Below are 19,451 nucleotides of genomic sequence, written 5' to 3'. Positions count from 1 at the left end.
AATTAGGCCAGATATCAAAGGAGCACTTTGTACTGCTCTCAGAAAAAATTGATTCTTCACACTCGGAATTACTTCAAGGGTACCCAGACGTTGTATATTTTTTTGTGCTGAATGAAAATGACAAAGTCTAACCTCAATTATGAGTGGCACTAATGTGGTGGTTCATTTTTATCACAGTTTTTTAAATGCCTTTTTATTCATTGTTCTCCCCACGGAAAACAAACCTAAGGGTGGCAAAATTAAAAACAATAATAATCATAAGAAATATTTTTAAAGCACATCTACATAATAAACCTTTCTGTGACCCAAGATGCTTTATGTTACATAACTGGAATAATACATGAAAATTAATTATTACAACTAAAAATGAGGGTAATTACATTGATTCAAAGAAATTCAATAACTAGAACTAATTTGCATTTACTTGCCTGAACCTTCAGGCTGCTCTGTACCCCAGCAACCTTAAAAATACTGTACAGTTTGTCAACTGAAGTTGTTTATATTCAGTTAAAACTCTTGTAAAGTCACAAGTTCATAATTTTCTTCTTACAGGAGATTCACAAACAGGAGACACAGTAGTGAAAGAAAAACAAAGGTTGTATCATTACAGAAGACCTCATCTTTTCCTAACAGTTGTTCACCTGTTTTTCTTCTTGTAGCATTAAATTATTATTTTGATAATTAACATTTCTATAATATATAATTCTATTATTCTTATTCTATAACAATAATAAATAGATGGAATCTTGTCTGTAAGAATCTGACTGAAGGTCGAACATGCCATTTTTGCAACAGTGCAACAAGTCAAGAAATACAACAAGCTCAGACTGTTGAAGATGACTTTTTATTATATTTATTTATAGACTCAATGAGAACGTATACTATAATTTCTGTCATACTGAATTTGCAGAAACTTGGAAATGCTAACATGAAACTTTTGAGAAATCTTTGGTTATGTCTGACTGTCTTTCCATCACTTTAGCTCTGAAATTTGAAGCCCTCCCATGTTTTCTTGTCCCCCCCCCCCCATTTTCCCCACTACATCCACAAAGCCTTTTCCAACTTATTTTGATTTGTATATCCTTCATTACTTAAAAAAAAATGGATGGTGGATAATTCCTAAATGCATTAGTCAGGAAGCATACACCCATGTATCAACGCGTTTCCAAGAATTAAGACCCCAAAGGCTGGATAGCTGAATGTTATCCAAGGTCAATAATTCTCAATGATAATTCTCTGGCCAAATATGTGTTTTGGCCAGTTGAGAGCAGTTCCCTCCTCATGAGTTGGCAGGCTGTAACTGCTATGTGGAACTCTCAGCACAGCCTGTTTTTCCAGGTAAAAGTCCATAAAATCATAGAAACACTCGATGGTTACACAAGAGAAGGGTGGTGATTGTTTCAGTGCATTTACTCATTAGTTCAGTTTATATAACATTAGTTACAAAACTTGATTTGTACTAATGCCAGCAACTACGTAGACTTGTTGACAAATGTTTTTGGTACACCAAGTACACTGTTGCACAGACCCAACATCATCTATCATCATGTGGACACACTATGTTTCTGTTTTTTAGTCTAACAGAGTCCAGAAAGGCCTAAATAACAGAGGCCCACCAAGGTCAATTATTTAATGGAATCTTGACTGGAAAATCAATAGTCACAGTCCAACAACAATCTGACCAGAGCCAGCCACATATAATCATAGAACCTCTGAATGTCAGTCTGTGGACCCACAGATTCTTTTATCAGATCAAGTTATCTTACTGTTATATATCATCCGTCTTATCCAGTAATTTCACTTTACTTGACTTCACATTACAATGCAGAATAATGTGTGGTCTATTTATAATGACACCTCATGTCATTGCCAGTGACTTATTTAGCCTGTTATAAAGTTGATTTTGTGAGTTCAGAATTTTTTTCCTTGCACATTTCATTGTAGCCCAGTCTTTATTGTTTTATGACTACATTTCAGTCAGGGAAATAATTATGAATTGCTTAGATGAACACTGCTCCCATCTTTTCTCCACCTATTCCGAAGACATGAAGTGAGATTTATTCTATCCAAGGAAAACTAGCGCTTGAGTAGATGATGACTGAACTTTCTGGGGTGAACTTGTGCTTGACGATCCGCTCTGAATGGTTGGACTCGCCCTTGTTGTGTGACTACAGCATTCTTAGGAACCTGCAAAAGTTAGACTCAAGAAAAGCAGCTCGACCGAGTAACGTCACGATTTACCTTGACAAGTGACACATCCAGACTCAAGTGTGGAAGAAAACCTGTCAGCTAAATTGATTCCGTTTATATGACTACAGTAAATAAGATGAATTTTTTGTTGCTTTTGTGATATTTCTCACCCATCCTGAGAGCTATTAAAATGGTAACACTGATAACAATATTCCATGCACAATTCACAGGGGCTTACGTGTCCTTGATTCGGGTCTAATTGGAAAAATGGAATGAAAAAGCCCTGCAGGCTCCTAATATTTAAACAAATGTAGGTGTAACGGCAGGTCAGACAGTTGCAAAGAAATGAGAGTGAGTGACTAGGGACTTCATTCCTACCTGTTTATGATCAGGGTATGGTGTGCCATTTCATAAAAACATAAAGATAGAATTGACCAAACGAGTTATAAAAAACAGGTGAGGATCCCAGAGCAGTTTGACACAATCTGTATCTTGGGCAACCAAAAATCTGGTTACATTAGCATGTAGACCCTGAGGATATGCAGACATATTACAGTAAGCTTCTTCTGCACTCACACTGGAGGTTTAGCACACTGTACAGAACAGTGGATTATCAGGCAGTCTTCAGGATTTTAGTCCCAGCCGTGTCAAACTGTTCAGTGTTTGACACTTCAAAACAGCTGCAGAGCGGGTGTTTGTATTATTTCACTTATCACAGTCAGTAGTTCATTTAAATTTGCCCTGAACAGTTGACACTTTTTACTAAATATGGTATTTGTTATATTATATATATATGATAACATTTTGTGGTGTGAAGTGTGTAATGCATGGTAGTCTTTACTTGTGGTTTTCCAAAGATAACCATCAGAGCAAGGTTTGTAATTTAGTCTTAAGTTGTAAATTGTGATATAATAGCTAATTTATGTCAACCAGCAAATAAACTATGAAAGAATGTCAAGATTTATTTTGATATGTTTTTTTTTGTTTGTTTGTTTGTTTGTTTGTTTTTATTTGGTAACTGACCTAACTGGCAATTTGCACTTTATCTTAACAGTCCAAACACATCTTTCAAATCCAAATGGATCAAAATAAGATGTTATGTATATTTGTATAAAAAAACAAAAATAATGAAAAAAAGTGCATCAAAAAATTCCTGCTGAGATTCTTTGATTGATTGATTGACATTTCTTAGATTCTTGTTTTCCCTGATTCCATACAGCACAGCCCTCCCTCACTATAAACAAGGTAGACTGCATATGAAATGATTCATCGTGCCTTACGGTTTACAGTCGTGCTATCACAGGAGGGATATGTATTATTAGGAGTAGATGTGACCACGATGCAGAGGTGGAACTGCTCTCATCATCATTGCAAAGAAATGTCAGCCAGCCAGAATACCCAACCAGGAGAAGAGCTCCCGTTTGGTTTATTAGCAGGCATGACACGTGAAATGTCTTCAGTGTTTGTTTACAAAATGGGGAGGAGGAATATTTGACATTTGTGCATGGAGAGATGCGTTATGATCTTCCCCACATTGATGCCTGTGCACCCGGGAACATGGGATCCTATTAGCAAGGCTTCAGTGATACTCCCCAGCTAATGCTGCTTTTTTATTTTTTTATTATTTATTTATTTATTTATTTATTTTTTGTTCGCCTTTTATTTTTTGCCTCTTTGTTGGCTCAGTTAATGCTCAGGAGATCAGGTGCTCACATGGAAGAGTGCCACTTGGGCAGATGACAAAAAAAACAATAATATAATTGCTGAGAATGTTAAATTTAAATTGTGTTGGCGCACTTGTGCATTTTGATGTCTTGATGTTTAAAGTAATTTACGATGTAAAACCACACCTAGTTAAAGTGGAAGGAAATCTGCATATGATTCATCTGGTACAACTTTTGACTGGTGTACTTGTTGGTCAAAAGTAAAGTAATTTAAATGTATTTTTTTTTTTTGTTTATTTTAAATGTTATTTGAGTGGTGTAATATCTATGTGACTAGACACTTAAATTCTGTCACACAAGCAGTTGATGCTGTGAGCAGTTTCTTTATTCAATCTGCAATTTGAATGCCTCCTAGATTACTCCATATGTTAGTCCTTGCAATCAGCAGTCATTCAGGGTGTGATGTACAGACTGCTGAGGTCACAGGAAAAATCAGTGCTTAGTTTCGGGCTTAGCAGTTGTTGAATTAACAGGTCTGTCTCATGTCTAAAAAAGTTTAGTTTGTCCATAGATTATAAAGTTGTGGCAGCACCCAAAAATAAATGACCTTGTGCTTCCTTCCTCCAAGTTGTCTGAGCTTGATAGAGCCATGTACAGGTTTGCATAATGATGTGATGTCCTTATTAATCAAGCCTGTCCCTGTGAAGTCTCATAAACTTCAACATGCTTGGGTTCCTAATTACTAGGAATAAGTCACACAAGTTGACACTTGGCAAATCGTAAAAAAAACGCGATGCGAGATGTAATGTGCGAGATCCAACAAGGAACGTCCAGTCAGAGCTGGAGATAAAGTTAGAAAGCTAGGCTAACTAGTGTCCTCTATTCAAGTGGAAAGTCATTAGTCTAGCTTGCTGGCTTTCACTATCTGAGTGTAATTCAAGCTTAACTTCACGTACAAATTTGGAAGGCTGTAAATGGACACCATGGGAAAAAGCCCATCAAATCATAGTTTATTGAAGAATTCAGATATCGTTTTTTTTAAGGACTGTTCAGACAGTGTTATGTGGTGTGAGTTGTGTGTAGTGAATCAATGGCAAATATGATAATGGGAATAAAGCAGATCTCACAGTCTCACTGTGTAATTTTGTATCTTGCTTTAAACAGACTCTTCAGGTTATTCAATGTGAATGAAGCTGCTTGTGATACTGTAAAACAATATTCAATTATGGGCTCATAGGGCAGCTGCCTCGGTGGACAAATAAATTGTTTCAGTGAGAAACTAATGTGTCTGGGAATAATGGCGACGGCTCAGGATGATAATGTGTACTAGTGTCTGTGTCTAAAACTTATGAATATTTTGTTACAGTATGCAATCAGAACCTTTACATTAATCATTCATAGTCCTTGTGGCCCATTATTTCTGCTATTAAATTATTAATGCTTTGGACTGACTTTTCTTCACAAATCAGGTACCTATTGTTGGTGGCTATACATTGTTCATGTGTGCAGAAAGAGCCATGAAACTTTCATACAGTCTTATTTACATGATGAAAATAAGACTGTATACCTCCGAGACCTTGACCTATGTATTTGAAGCCTTTTGTCTGGTTTTTGACAACAGAAACTGTAAATATCTGCATAATAATCCAGCTGTTTGTCTTTTCCAACCCCCCCCCCCCAAAAACTGTCCATCCATCTAGAGTTTTTCTTGGAGCTGCTGGACAATTCTGAGAAGTCTCTCAACAGCATGTTCACAAAGACGTACGGGAAACTGTACATGCAGAACTCAGAGGTGTTCCAGGACCTGTTCACTGAGCTAAAGCGCTACTACACGGGGGGCAACGTCAACCTGGAGGAGATGCTGAACGACTTCTGGTCCAGGCTGCTGGAGCGCATGTTCCAGTTGCTCAACTCCCAGTATCACTTCACAGATGACTACCTGGAGTGCGTCAGTAAATACACAGATCAGCTAAAGCCCTTTGGAGACGTGCCGAGGAAACTGAAGGCGCAGGTCACCAGGGCCTTCATCGCTGCACGGACGTTTGTCCAGGGGCTAATGGTGGGACGGGAGGTCGCCAACCGAGTTGCCAAGGTGAATTTAATTTTCTTCTCATGACTGTTTTGGTTTTTTTGTGTGTGTTGCATTGCTGCAAAGTGACCCTCTGCTGTTGAGCAGTGTATTTAGCTTATAAAATCATGAGGATTGCAGATAGCTACTAAAATTGTATGGAATATGTAACTTCTTTTACACTTGGCTGTGTTCATTGACCCTTGAATTAGTCTAGTCCATATGATGCATTCATGCAAACATTTATTCATTAATACTGATGCTTTTTTTTGTCTGATGTAAACGCACACTACAATTACTCTGTCCACCTATCCCTTTCTGATTCACTCGCACTATTGATGCTTTTACACAATCTTCTCCACAGACTTTACATAACTCTTTAGAATTAGATTGCATCTGAATTATTTATCAGAAGCTCAGAAATAAAGAACAAGCATTTTGATTCCATATGAAGATCTTTTTTGGATACACTTGATCTCCGTTTGTGAGGCCAGTGTGAGACTTTTTTTTTTTTTCATCCGGCTGGTGGAGAACACAGCACACAGCACACTGTATGCTCCACTTTTTCAGAAGAATCACCCGCAGAGAGCAAAGCTTTGCAGACTAGAGGAGATTAAAGTGCATTTCCCCTGAGATTCCTGATGTGGTTTTGTTTTCAGCTTTTCTCTCATTTTGTTACTTTTTTGACAAGGTCTTTCAGAAAAAGTTAGTGACTTCTTCCCTGCTGACAGTTATTTTTGATGATATTAATGATGTTTTTCTTTGCTGATGTTGTTTTTTGAGGTTTGGTTTTAAGAAAACTGGTTTATTAGATTCTGAAAAATAAATATGTTTTTAAGAGCATTATCAAATGCTGGAGATTAAATGCTTTTTTTTTAAGACTCAGTGGATATGTTTTCTAATACCATGTTAAACACAGAAAGTTATGCAACAGTTTTTTTTTGTTTGTTTTTTTTTAGTCTAAACTGCAAAGATTATATAATCAAAGCTGTTTGCTGTTGTTGGTCTGCTGCGTAGCTCCGCTTTATGAAATAGATGCAAAAAGTGGCAGAAAGGATACAACTAGTTTCAACTCAAACAGTTGACAAAAATATGTAAGATGAAGCTTTAGAGAGCTTAACCAAAATTTTATTTTACATTTTTACGTTTTTGTTTTCTTTCCCTGGCTATATCCATCGCAAATGTGTTACTTTGTGATGTGATTCCTTTGGTTCATAGTTTAAAGCATAATAAGACAGTTTTGATCAAAGAAAACACACACTGCACACTCCTTCACCCTTGAACACCTTGAGCAAGTGTGAAACACAAAGACCCTTCACAGGTCTATAGTCATGGATTTGTCCTTTAAAAATAGAAACTAAATTTAGGTGTTTTGCATCACTTGTTCACCTTCTAATTCTTTTCCGTTACTGATAATGTCTAATGACAACGTTAGTCAGGCAAACTTCTGACCTCTCCAAAATCAATTTCTTCACCAGCAATTAGACACAAATGATGTAGAACTGCAGTCTTTAACAAATTCAAAGTAAGTTTTAAAAACGTCTTCCGAGTTCAGCAGTGATAAGATTCCTTTTTATCTGCTTTTTACCTTGAAGCTCGCTGTCCCTTTCAGTCGAACAGGGGAGAAAAATTGTCAGAAGAGGAAAGAAGGAAAATAGAAGCGCAAGGGCAAAAAAAAAGAGAGATGTGCTCAGTTTGAGAAAGAGCTTTAATCATCCTTATGTTGGAGGCTAAACCAACTCCCTGCATTAAGCACTGGCCTTCCAGAGACCGAGCAGAAAATGAATGTCTGCTTTATATTTTAACACAACTTAGGTGTATGACCACATATGAATATTTGTTATCTTACAAAACAGTCAGTTCCAACAAAACAGTCAACTACCAGTGGTCTGATCTGATGATTATTTCTTGATTCATAATATAATACAGTGTGGTATAATCTATGAAATGTCAGTTAAAAACCTAAATTCTCACTGTTCCAATCCAGCAAATTATCAGTTAACTGTGTTCATTGATCACTGGAGCTCTGCAGATACATTGCAAAACCAAAGTTTTAGAAAAAGTGTTTTCATTGTAAGTCCACCCATTTAGTGTTGTCGAGTTGTAAATCTTTTACTCTTTTTAGAGATAGTTTAACAATCGAAACAACAACAAAAAGCCATTTCTTTCTTGCCACTCTCACCATGTTATTGCTCCTTGGGGGACATGTTGGATCTCTGTAAATCAATGAGTTAAAGAGTAGACAGAGTAGTGTAGACATGCTCTTACTGATAAGTGCCATGAGGTAAGTTTTGTTGTGAACTGGCGCTCTATAAATGAAATTAACTACAATAGTACTTAAATAACACACCACTATTTCGTCATACAAATGCACAAATTATGTGCCTAAATTTAGAGTGATTATTTCCTTATCTTAAAAATGCCTGTTGAAGAAACCACTTCTTGCTACTGTTGATCGTGTAAACTACACGATGAGACTCTTTAATGTCTTTCACTGTAACCATTCTAATGTCATGTACACAGTTTATGACTGAAAATGATTGGTATGTATGATTCTTTTCCAAAACATACTGTATGTGTACTGTATACTATCTAAAAGTATGCCAGTGGCAGCCAAACTTGATTTGAAATGGAATGATTTAAAAAGCCTTTTCATCTTTGGACACAAGAAAGGGCCGCATTTAAATTCATAATAACTTCTCATTTTAAGAGCAGATGCTAAACCACTGCCAACCTTTATTTCTATCTTGTCTTTCTGCTTGAAGTATCACCACCTCCTTCCTTTACCTACTGTAGTCGCATAATTATGAGGCATTTACGTCATCATAGTACGTAACGATGTGCTACATCCTCCCTGCTGCTCTATATTGTCTCTGAACAGTCTTTCATCTTGAATTGTTTATTGTTGTCTTACAGCTTGCCACAGAGCTAGCTTTATACAGGTCTTTAATAGCATAGCATTTTATTGCATATGAAGAGTTTAAGTAAGCACCTCTACACAGCTGTCCTAGGCCTAAAAGGCACCCTCGGTCTGGATCAAATCCCATACTCCCTGCTCTCTCATCAATTATGAAGCGCAGCCAGGAAACAGTGTGGCATCGCTGAAGGCTGTCATGCTGGTGAACAACCATAGAACTGGAGGTGAAGAGTTGCTTGACGTGACAAATCACCTTGACCTGAGTGTCACCCTCCGTACTTGCTGCTTTCAGCTACAGATAGCCACAGCACGCTTATAGAGCACGTGCCATGGGCTTAAATCACTTCCTAGATGTAAGCCCAAATACTATATGGTATAAAAGCCACTTTCCATTTGATTTCATATAGATAGGAGACAACCATATACATGCTTGATGGAAGAAGGCTCCATTTGCTGTTGGTGTTATTTTAGAGAATGACTCATGAGCAAACAATGTTCAAAAACACCTCACAACTGTGTGACGGCTGTGACAAACAGACCGTCCTGTAATGTCTTGAGCCATAACCCACCATAAAGGTTGAATACTGTGGGCAGCTGTCATAACATACAAATAGCAGGGTTGGTATTTAGATAGAAAGGAAAAGTACTTATATGATGGGGTGAAAATAGTCCATTTATAGTCCACCTGTTTAATTTTACTTGAGGAAAAGTTAAGTAAAAACAGAAGTGTTTACAGCAAAGAGTAAAGTAAAAGTACTAATTAGGCAGAATATGTTTGTCCAGTTCATAATTAGATGACCAGAGAAGAACATTTTAAAAACTAGGTAATTAATCCTCTAAAGGTTTTTTTCCTTTTTTTTTTTTTTCCCTTTAAAAAAATAATAACTCAAATCATTCTTTTGGTTCCAGCTCGTAAAATGTGAGGATTTGCTGAGTTTCTTCTTTGAAAAACAATTTTGTAAGTAAGTGTCTTTGGGTGCCGTACTGTTGGTCTGACACATGAAAGGAAGAATACCATCTCTGACTCTGGGAAACTGTAATGAGCATCCTCCACAACTCTGACAGTTTACCCACCCAATGATTAATTGATTAGATGAGCTCATAATCATTAGATCTCACAAGAAAAAATTAGCTGCAGTCCTAAATCAATGTGTTACGTAACCAAATGTTTCACATAGTTATCCCCCATGCATTAATATTCAAGCAGCATTTGATTGTTATAGTTGTCTAGCTGCCAATACAATCTCACAACATCCATTTAATAGCTGTTATCGGGCTTCCTTATTGCACATTGATCTTCCTTTGCTGATTGAATATGTCTTTAAGGGATGTCATTTCCATGGTGGCTCAAAAGTCATGTTTGTATCATAGTAATGAATTGTTTTACATGGATTAGATGAAAATATATGTATATAAAGTTAGTAGTAACACAGCAATTACATATCATGAAGAAAAAAACTAACAATTCTTGGTGCTAAAATCAAGCAGAGAATAGTAGAATCTTCAAAACCTCACTTACTGAAAATTAGGGACTAAATGGCAGTCAACTAATCATTGTCAGCATTGAGCACTTGTGGGGAATATGGGCAGACTTTACCATGAACCTTTGGAGTCCTTATCAATCAAAAACTTCTCTGCTCTTCCTCTTGTTTTTTACCATGACTGAATTGAATGCACTAGGGTAGTTACAATGACAAAATACCAACTGGGTATAAGGAGCATTATCATTTTATCATGTCTTTGGCACAATTCTTTATTCCAGTTGTCCCTATATATGAGGTATACTGTATTTTGTACATGGCCTCTGGTGAGTGTCACGATTTCGATTTTTTTTTTTTTTCCGTGTTTTTTCTCCCTCTTCATCTCTGCTTACGTGTGCATGTCTGAAGAAACAATAATACTTATAATAATATATGAAAATGTGATACACCTAGCTTACTGGTAGCCTGCAGCTGCACTTCCAGACGCTTAACTGTCCTGTGTACCTGAAGACGACCAACTGGCCGGTACTGGAGGTAACTCCAACAGCCTCAAAGATGCTGGGTTTATTTTCCTCTCCAGAGATCCTTTATTGATTTCTTATGGGAAGAGGGTTCACTCGTGGGGGAAGAACTGAACTAAAGTGATAACATTGCCAGGGATCCTTTATTGATTTGCTTGAGAAGGTGGTTCACTCGAGACAGTTGAGTTGAGCGATTGAAACAATGTAATAAACTGAATTTCTATCTTTTATTGTTTATTGTTGAGTCCCCAAAGGGTGGTATTTATTGTTGAACTCTGGAGTCTTTATTTTTGTTAACTATCATTTGAACTTTCTTAAACTTAGCCTTAAACTTAATCAAAAAGTCACCAGGATAAACTCAACCTTGACAAGCTGTCAAGCTGTGATAAAATACCTCTGTCTTTTTAAAGAAGAGCTTGAAAATGCAACAGTAAACTGTTGTCAGAGCATAAAAACAATGACCTATTGATCCTAAAAAATCCAGATGCGATAGTCAAACAATGGGATACCCATCAGTGCTGGAATTTCTTTTTACATTGACAATAAAATCATAAATTGATCAATTCAGGGATTTGGAGACACGTGACACTCCTAGTCAATCTTTGGGTTCTAATTTGGAAAACCAAATCACATTTTTAATTTGACCAGACACGTCCGTTTTATTTGAAATTACTGCTTTCCACCGTCTGTCTGTGCAATTTTCCATGTTACTTTGACACAGGATGATGCTCCAGTGATGATGAGCCGTATATAATTACTGCTAACCGACGGCCGTGTATGCAGGGAAGTCAGAATAGGGGAGATATCACTTCATAAAATGGGATTGCTCTTGACTTGCACTGAACAGTTTCCTGGACCTCGATCCTGGATTAAGAGCAGAATCTCTCTGGATTACAGTTTATGATGACCATTAAGAGTTTTATCCTGGGGGTACTTAAAACACAGTCTGACCATATTAAGTCCTGCTCAGGGAAGATTGCAGGGATTTGGACCCTTTGAAAGGTTTAAAGTTCAGGCATTTAGAGCACTTATCACTCACTCTGCATGCACATGCGAAGCTGGCCTAGTCCACGGTGCATATTTAGTCATGATGATAGAAGGAAGCAAGGTATTTTGTACTGAGGGATTTGTTTTTTCCCTGATGGCTTACACTGTCATGTTGATCTCATTATGCACTCATTTCCTATCACAAACTGTCAGATAATTTGATATTAAGCTCCACCGCAGCTTCCAATCTTTACACAACATTTACCTTAGATTAATGCTCTGCGGGATTACAGCAGTCTCTGCTGACATGTTAGAAATATCAGGATTCCATGTGGTTTCCACCGTTTCTCGAGTGACTTTGGTCTTTTCTGCTTAATATACTCGCTGCCATTGAGCAGTTAAGCCCACTCACTGTCAAGGCAAACCAGTGAAGTGGATTCAAAACTCAATAGTGCAAACTCAGACAACAGCATCAGTGCTCTGAATTCACAAACTATAAATGGGACTAAAGTGATGGAAACACAAACAAGTGGCTGACAAACAACTTGTGGGCTTTATGTGGATTTAAACAACCAATGCTATTTGAATGGAACCTGGTGAAATGGACAAATCTTTATATTCTTCCAAATGTATTGTGCTATTTCCTGCCACAGACCAAGTAGCTGCAAGTAGGATTGCTGTTCGAATCGTTATGTGTCTCAATTCCATCCTAACTTACTATGTATTATATAGTCATTTTCATAGAGAAGAATATAGTTAGTATACAAAAAACTGCAACGTGCTTCTTTTGATGATGGAGTATTTTTTTCCCCAAAGAACTTTTTGTTTCCCTCTTTAATTATCCCACAACCATCTACAATGAATATAAATTGTACCGGCACTGTGAATAGCTCTTTTATTTCCTTTGTGCAATGCATTATGGGACACTCATGTCGATTAAAGCCAATTCTAAAACCAATGCTTTTTAGTGTCCTTACACACTCTTTGAGTACACTATTCTTTCAGTATGAAATGTCGAGTTTAATTAAAAGGAACAACAGCTTCACTAAGCATTTCAGATGCTTTTTGCTTCAATGTTAAATGTTACATGAAACCATCAATGTGAACAATGATATACAAGAACATTAATCATGTTTGATTAGCACTTTGCAGTGAGTCATGTTCAGCCAATGATTAGTTGATCTTCATTCATAAATTTGAAGGCTGTTGGTAAAAAAAAATAAAAAAAAATAAGCAATTTGATGTCATCGACTATGACTTAAATAAGGACATTGATTGAGAAAAAAAATAAAATTAAAAAAAGGTAGTTCAAACTATTGATAAATGAATGAAAGAAGTTGCTACAAAATGGGCAATTTCAAAAATGTTTGGTGGAAAGTAACTAATTCCATTTACTCCAGTACTGTACTAAAAATATTTTCTACGTACTTGTACTACACTTAATATTTCCATTTTCAGCTACTCTGTTCTTCCACTCCACTACAGATCAGGTGAGTATTATTTGATACTGGATAGATTAATACTTGCAGATTCATATTAATAATACAAAAGATAATCAACAGATAATAATTAGAGCTTAAAATACCATCCACCTTTACAGAATCTTACATTTAAGTCATGTATACACAGATGCATCACTAATTATAATCAAATAAAGTGATATACATTATTCTCCACATTTAAAAGTATTACATGTGTTGGATACTTTCGGCAATTAAACTAAATCCAGCTACTAATACTTTTGTATTTTCACTACAGATAACATGTACTTCAAGTGGCAACAGACAACTGGATTGTTTCCATTTTTCATCAAAGTTACAAATAACAACAACAAAGTCAAAACAGGACAGTTGTATGGTGACAGTGAGGTTTATGAGTAACCAGTACAAACGCAAATGGTTTCATTATTTTATATCCATTACCTTGTGCAATCAGCATTTGCTTCAAAGTGACGTGTTGAGGCAGAAAATCTTGCCTGTTTCCAGTTTAAGTGGATGATCTGAATACTTCCTCCACTACTGTAGTTTCGTATATAACTAAATCACACCCAGTGAGGTGCCCATAATCTGTATGACAAAAGAAAGCATTGCCTATTCTGTATGTACAAAATTCTGTCACAAAAGAAAGAGACACGAAGACTAATGCCTATGTTTAATCAGGGAGAGTGTATCACAGTGTCCTTTATGTGAACTACACAAGTCTCCTGTATTTCAGTTTCTGTGTATGAGATGAATATGTTGCACAACTCGACAGTGAGCTAGAACAATTCTGCTCAGGGGCAGATTAAGTGACCTCTTCCATAAGGGAGTGTTGTCCATCCATGTTTCTCAGCCGAGGCCTCTTCTACAGATGCACCGGACAAACTTCCCTCTCAGACTCCCACACACACTCTCTCTCTCTCTCTCTCTCTCTCTCTCTCTCTCTCTCTCTCTCACACACACACACACGTTCTCTCTATCCCCCATCTCTCCCTCTCTGTCTGTCTCCGTCTCTCTCGCTGGCTCTCAGCTCACACAGCTTGCTGGGGATAAGGCCTCAGCCACAGTGCTGTGACGGCAGATGGCAACTGGCTCAAAAAGGTTGGCACGTCATCGGGAAATGTGCTGCACCAAAGATGTCCTTTTTAATTAAAAGATTTTGATCTGTGGTGAACTGCAGACTGTTGGAAAAAATGAAAGACAGCATGTAGTCTGAAATACAAGGACATGATATGAAAGGATAATAAAGAAATATACAGTATACTTTACCGTATAGGCTCTTGCATTTTTATAATGAAAACTCTAAAGGATACCTATTCTGGAAACCCGATACTGAGTATATGAAGACCAGATATAAAAGGAAGGGGAAACTGAGGGAATATCCAACTACTTTTAACATCAAGACATTAGAGAAAATATCACTTCTGCATCAGCAACTAGGGAAAGAAATGGCACATCGGTGGCCTGTGCCAGCCCAGATCACATCTGATGACTTTTTTTTTTCTCGCACCTTGACTAAAAGTGTATGGCAACCACATCTTTATTTAACAAGCACTTACAGACTGGTTGTCAGCACCGATGTTGTGACATTTGTCCAGAGGTTTCTTGGCAGCCACTGGAGACCTGTTTGCCCCTGACATTCAGGCTAGGTTGCAGACCTTCAGAGTCAGATGGACACAGGGTGAGTGCTGTGCTTTAATTCAGGAGGCACCGTGGCAGATGGATAACGATATAGTATATGCAGGTCTTGTAGCCACTAGAGACGGCGCACGGCTCCTGGTACGCTGTGACTCGTCATCGAGCAGCGTGGGCTTAGCTTTTAACATGTTTGCACTTGTCTTGGTAAATTAAAGAAACAGCCCCAACTGCTGCTCCAGACATGCCACATAACATGGTACATGTCAGGGTAGATCAGCGGGGCAATCCCATGCCTCGGCAAAGACAGACACTTGAGCTGACTCGTATGGGTCGCAGGGGCCCTGCCAAGTACCACTGTGTTGTTTCACGGAGGCACAGCTGCCTGCACGTGGATTATTCTGTCAGTCTCAGACATTCATTGATTTGACAGCAACTGATTTTAGTGCAGACTCTGTGGAATTGTCTTTGGCTCCATCTTACATTTAACATGCTGAGTGGAGGGGGGGGGCTCCAATGTTCACAGAGATGCACAGAAAGGAGGCATGATTAGTGAGAGTACGAAGTGCTGCGGCCCGTGTTTTATTATCAATGACAACTTTAGTGCACACACTGTCATATTGTGCACGGCCTGTGACTATATGTACTAAAGGATGAATATCAATCTCAAGTTTACTCAGCTGCTTATCTTAAGTCCACTCTCCAGTCTCTTAATGCAGTCCTGAACTGGCATGTTTGTGGTTTAAGACAGCAAATATATTTGAGCATCTCCATCTATTTGTGTGGATCTTTGTAAAGCTGCTCTAGCCAACTTTTGCCAAGAGATACACAGTGCAGTTCTGCTGGACTGAAACATAGAGCCGGTTTCCAAATATCTGAAGAACTGTATTTAATCAGCGTTTCAGGATGTAACTGCACAGGCATACTCTACACCTGTGAGGTACACATGAGAAAAATATAACGGACTAGTCGAGGCAGATTCAAAGAATCTACATGCAAAATAAGATCATGTGTGAGCATCCTCTGCTGCAGCAGCCTCGTAATCCCAATGTGACCATGTTTAGTCAGCTAAAACTACTCAGCTTAGGTCAGATCATCTTAATGGTTAAAGGAAAGAAACCACTTCTCTGGAAAGTGGTAGAGTTCCATCACAACATTGTTACTGCACTACCAAAGCATGTATTGTTGCCTCCCTGACAGCTCGTTCTTCAATAACTTCATGTGCCCAAACTTTGTTTATGTGTTTCATAATGAAATGGGCAAATTATACTCTTTCGTGTACTTATTATCGTCAGTGTGACTCTGAGAAATAGAAGTAAGAGAGAGAGTCTTCAGCAAAAAGAGTGCTGAATAGTAATTTCAATTAGAAAGCTGTAGTAAAGGCTTACTATGTTTTTTGTTTGTTTGTTTGTTTTTGGGTTTTTTTGTTGTTGTTTTTTTGCTTTCTGCCTGCTTTACTCTTGGTTTATTTTTTGCAACACTATAAACACTTAATTCTTAAAGGTCCCAAATTGTAGAAAGTAAACAATATCTGATCGATGTCTTTTTTGATAACACACCAGGTCTATGTGCTGTATCTATAAATAATGTAAAATTATCAGAACGCTCAATCCACAGAGTGCATTCGAGCGAACTGTCAGGACTTCCGTAAGGTTGTGATGTCACAACTGCACGGTCGATGCCCAAAGACATTCCCTCAGCATGGTGGTAGTTTGCAAAAAATGTCAGAGTCTATACGGAAACAGAGTGGAAGGTTCCTGCTCAAGCATTTGAGAGAGCTGACTGATAAGAGCAGACTGGGATTTTTGGGAAGAGGTTTTTAAAGAGACAGGGGGTTAAAACGGTGCATTCAGACAGAGGTGGAATAGAGGTGCTGCAGCGACGAACAGTAAGAGAAAGATGATTTTAACATTTAATAAAAGTTAGCAGAATACAGGACCTTTAAATTAAATAAGTAACATACTTATAGAACCTCCTCTCTCCCACAGAAAACACTACTCCTGAAATGCCTAATCAGCAGTCCTGCCTTAGTGACATCATACACGTCACTGAGGCCTTAAAGAGACAGGATCTAAGCTAGAGCGTCTCAGACAAACAGCGAAGGATGAGAAAACTGAGTTGTTTTTCGAGCTCTAAAACATGTAAACCTATTCTAGTAGTAACCGAACAAAACATTTGGCATAATATGTCAATATGTAAATAATTTAAAGTACATTTTTGCCTCAGGAATGTTTAATAATTTTTTTTTTTTTTCCTTGGTCTCGGCCTACTTGAAACCTGTTCTTTATTAACTGTGCTTCCGGGCTGGAGGGAGATCACGTCAATGTGATCCTTGAGAAGTATCTGTTCTTACTACCTCACCAAGGTTGACTCTAACAGCACATCAAGTTTTATGAGCTCCTTGCCTGTTCATGTAAAACCTTAGTCTAACAGCTAAACGCAGCTGTCAGTTAAATGTAATGGACAACAATTAAGATATTTCTCTCTGGCAACTAGTACTGAGTCTCCTAAATGGAGATATAAACTTAGTGCAGTGTTTACTTAAATGCTAAAGCAAAGCCACAGGGAGCTGTGTTTTACACCTCACTGTGTGATAAACAGTCGTGATTCATGAGCTTTTTTTTTTTTTTTGGAAACACAAACCTCGACAGAAAGCATGCAAACACACCATCATATATATTTTACTGCATTACAGTTGGAAATAGATCTTCAAACTTAACTGTGCACTGACATCATGTTTGTTGAGCAGAATAACTGTCTCGTTATCGCTCCAGTTTACTCTTCCTCTTTTTCTTTTTCCATCTGACGGTATGATTAAAAAATCATTAGCTCACTTGTCATTGCAGCAGAAGGCTAGTGTATAAAGGTTTACTGTTGCCTTCTGTGAGCGTACAGCTGATGTTTTCTCTAAACTCAGAAACACTTTCAGATGTTCATTGCAACAACCTTTGCCGTAATCCTTTGGTGAGGAAGAAATAAGACCTTAAGTGGAGTTTATACACAGACGTTGTGTTGCGACCAGGCACATGTTTCTCCTGGTAGCAGATGGCCGTCTGATTTGCACAGTGACAGATCATTCATATTGCCATTGACACTAATGGCTGTGGAATTGAGTGGGGACACTGGGGCAGCAATGCAGTCTTACATCCATGTCCAATCAGTGCGAAGCAACGCATCTTGTCACAATAATTATGACAGAACTATTGAGACAATGTTTTGGCGACAGTCTTTCCGTCCCACTAGTGTTCCCCTTGATTGGCCTTGGTTGCTTGCAAAGTCATTGTCATTTCTCACAACTTCATTACTTTGTGGCACAAAGCAATTTCCATCGTCTGCGATCTTCCCACTCTGTTACCCCTAAAGGGAGTTCACGCCATATGTGTGTGACGACACCCTGTCGGATAGACAAGGTGATATCTTCAAAGACTGTCTTTTAGAGTTATCTTGAGATAATATTGAGCCTGGGTGTCTTTTCATCCTGATGTTTCAGTTCCGTTAGATGTGCCTTATTACTGATACTGAATTCAGGTGGCTCCCTACTGCGGCTTTCATGGGAGGAAATTAGAAATGGTTTTGCTCTATTATTGCTCAGGCTCATTGCATTTATATTCTTACGTGTTTAATCCTCAATAAAGTTAATGCTCACATCAGGAGTCTGGCTGAATGGAATAACCACATCTCCAAGCTGCTCCTCTGAAGCAGCAGGCTAATGGGTAGGCTGCTGTTTATGCCTCATGCTGGTCTCGGTCGTAAGCGTTTCTCTACAAAACACTAAATACAGCTTGCCTCAGGTGCTGCACTGAAGATTACTCCATCACAATTTGAAGTCTGACATTTAAAATGTTAGTAAAAGGTGCAGTATGTAAAAACATTAGTTTAAAACATTCAAAGACTAACTTTAATCATGAACATGATGTAAGCAGTTCTGACGTTAAGTCAAAGACGCCTATGTTTTATTAGATGGATATATATTTACTTGAGTTGGCATGCTAACCAGTCTGAAAACCTGTTTCTCCAAAGCTCCTGTGGTAGTGGTGTAAATACCAACACTCCTACACCGGTATTCTGGCCAGCTACGTGGCTAACTGAGCTAACAAACTAATGGAAGCTACAGTCATGGATGTATGAAGAGAACGGTGTTAGCAGCAATAAGCAGGAACTCATGTGATATGCTGCCATTATTTGTGTGGCCATTTCTTGTGCATGGCACATAAAAGTTAAAGTACTCATGGCCACTTTAAGTTCAAATTTGAGGTGCTTTATTTGTGTATTTTCATTTCATTCACTCATATACAGTGGGATACATTTTACTTTTTACTCTAACAGATTTAAGCACTTTACAGATTAACATTCCAGGCTTATAGAGTATGCAGCTTTAGCTTTGCAAAAACTAGCCAAAATAATGAATCATGAACCTCAACCAACAGTGAAAAGCTGTTGATACGTTAATGCATACATTTGACAAATAATGATGTAATATTATTTTTTTCAGCATCATGGGTATTTTTAG

The 19,451-nt window shown here is 37.9% G+C and overlaps 1 protein-coding gene across 4 annotated transcripts in view; it reads left to right on the top strand.

The window, feature by feature from the left end:
- The window catches only part of gpc6a (glypican 6a), a 253,302-nt gene that overhangs the window by 166,483 nt on the left and 67,368 nt on the right, over positions 1-19,451 (top strand). For all 4 annotated transcript variants that reach the window (XM_037095505.1, XM_037095506.1, XM_037095504.1 and 1 more), the window contains one exon: positions 5,555-5,946. In XM_037095505.1, coding sequence (XP_036951400.1) covers positions 5,555-5,946 — 392 coding nt within the window. The remainder of the gene's footprint in view (positions 1-5,554; positions 5,947-19,451) is intronic.

This window comes from Acanthopagrus latus, chromosome 4 (assembly GCF_904848185.1).
Source record: "Acanthopagrus latus isolate v.2019 chromosome 4, fAcaLat1.1, whole genome shotgun sequence".
Lineage (NCBI taxonomy): Eukaryota > Metazoa > Chordata > Actinopteri > Spariformes > Sparidae > Acanthopagrus > Acanthopagrus latus.
This window is presented reverse-complemented; position numbering and strand designations above follow the sequence as displayed.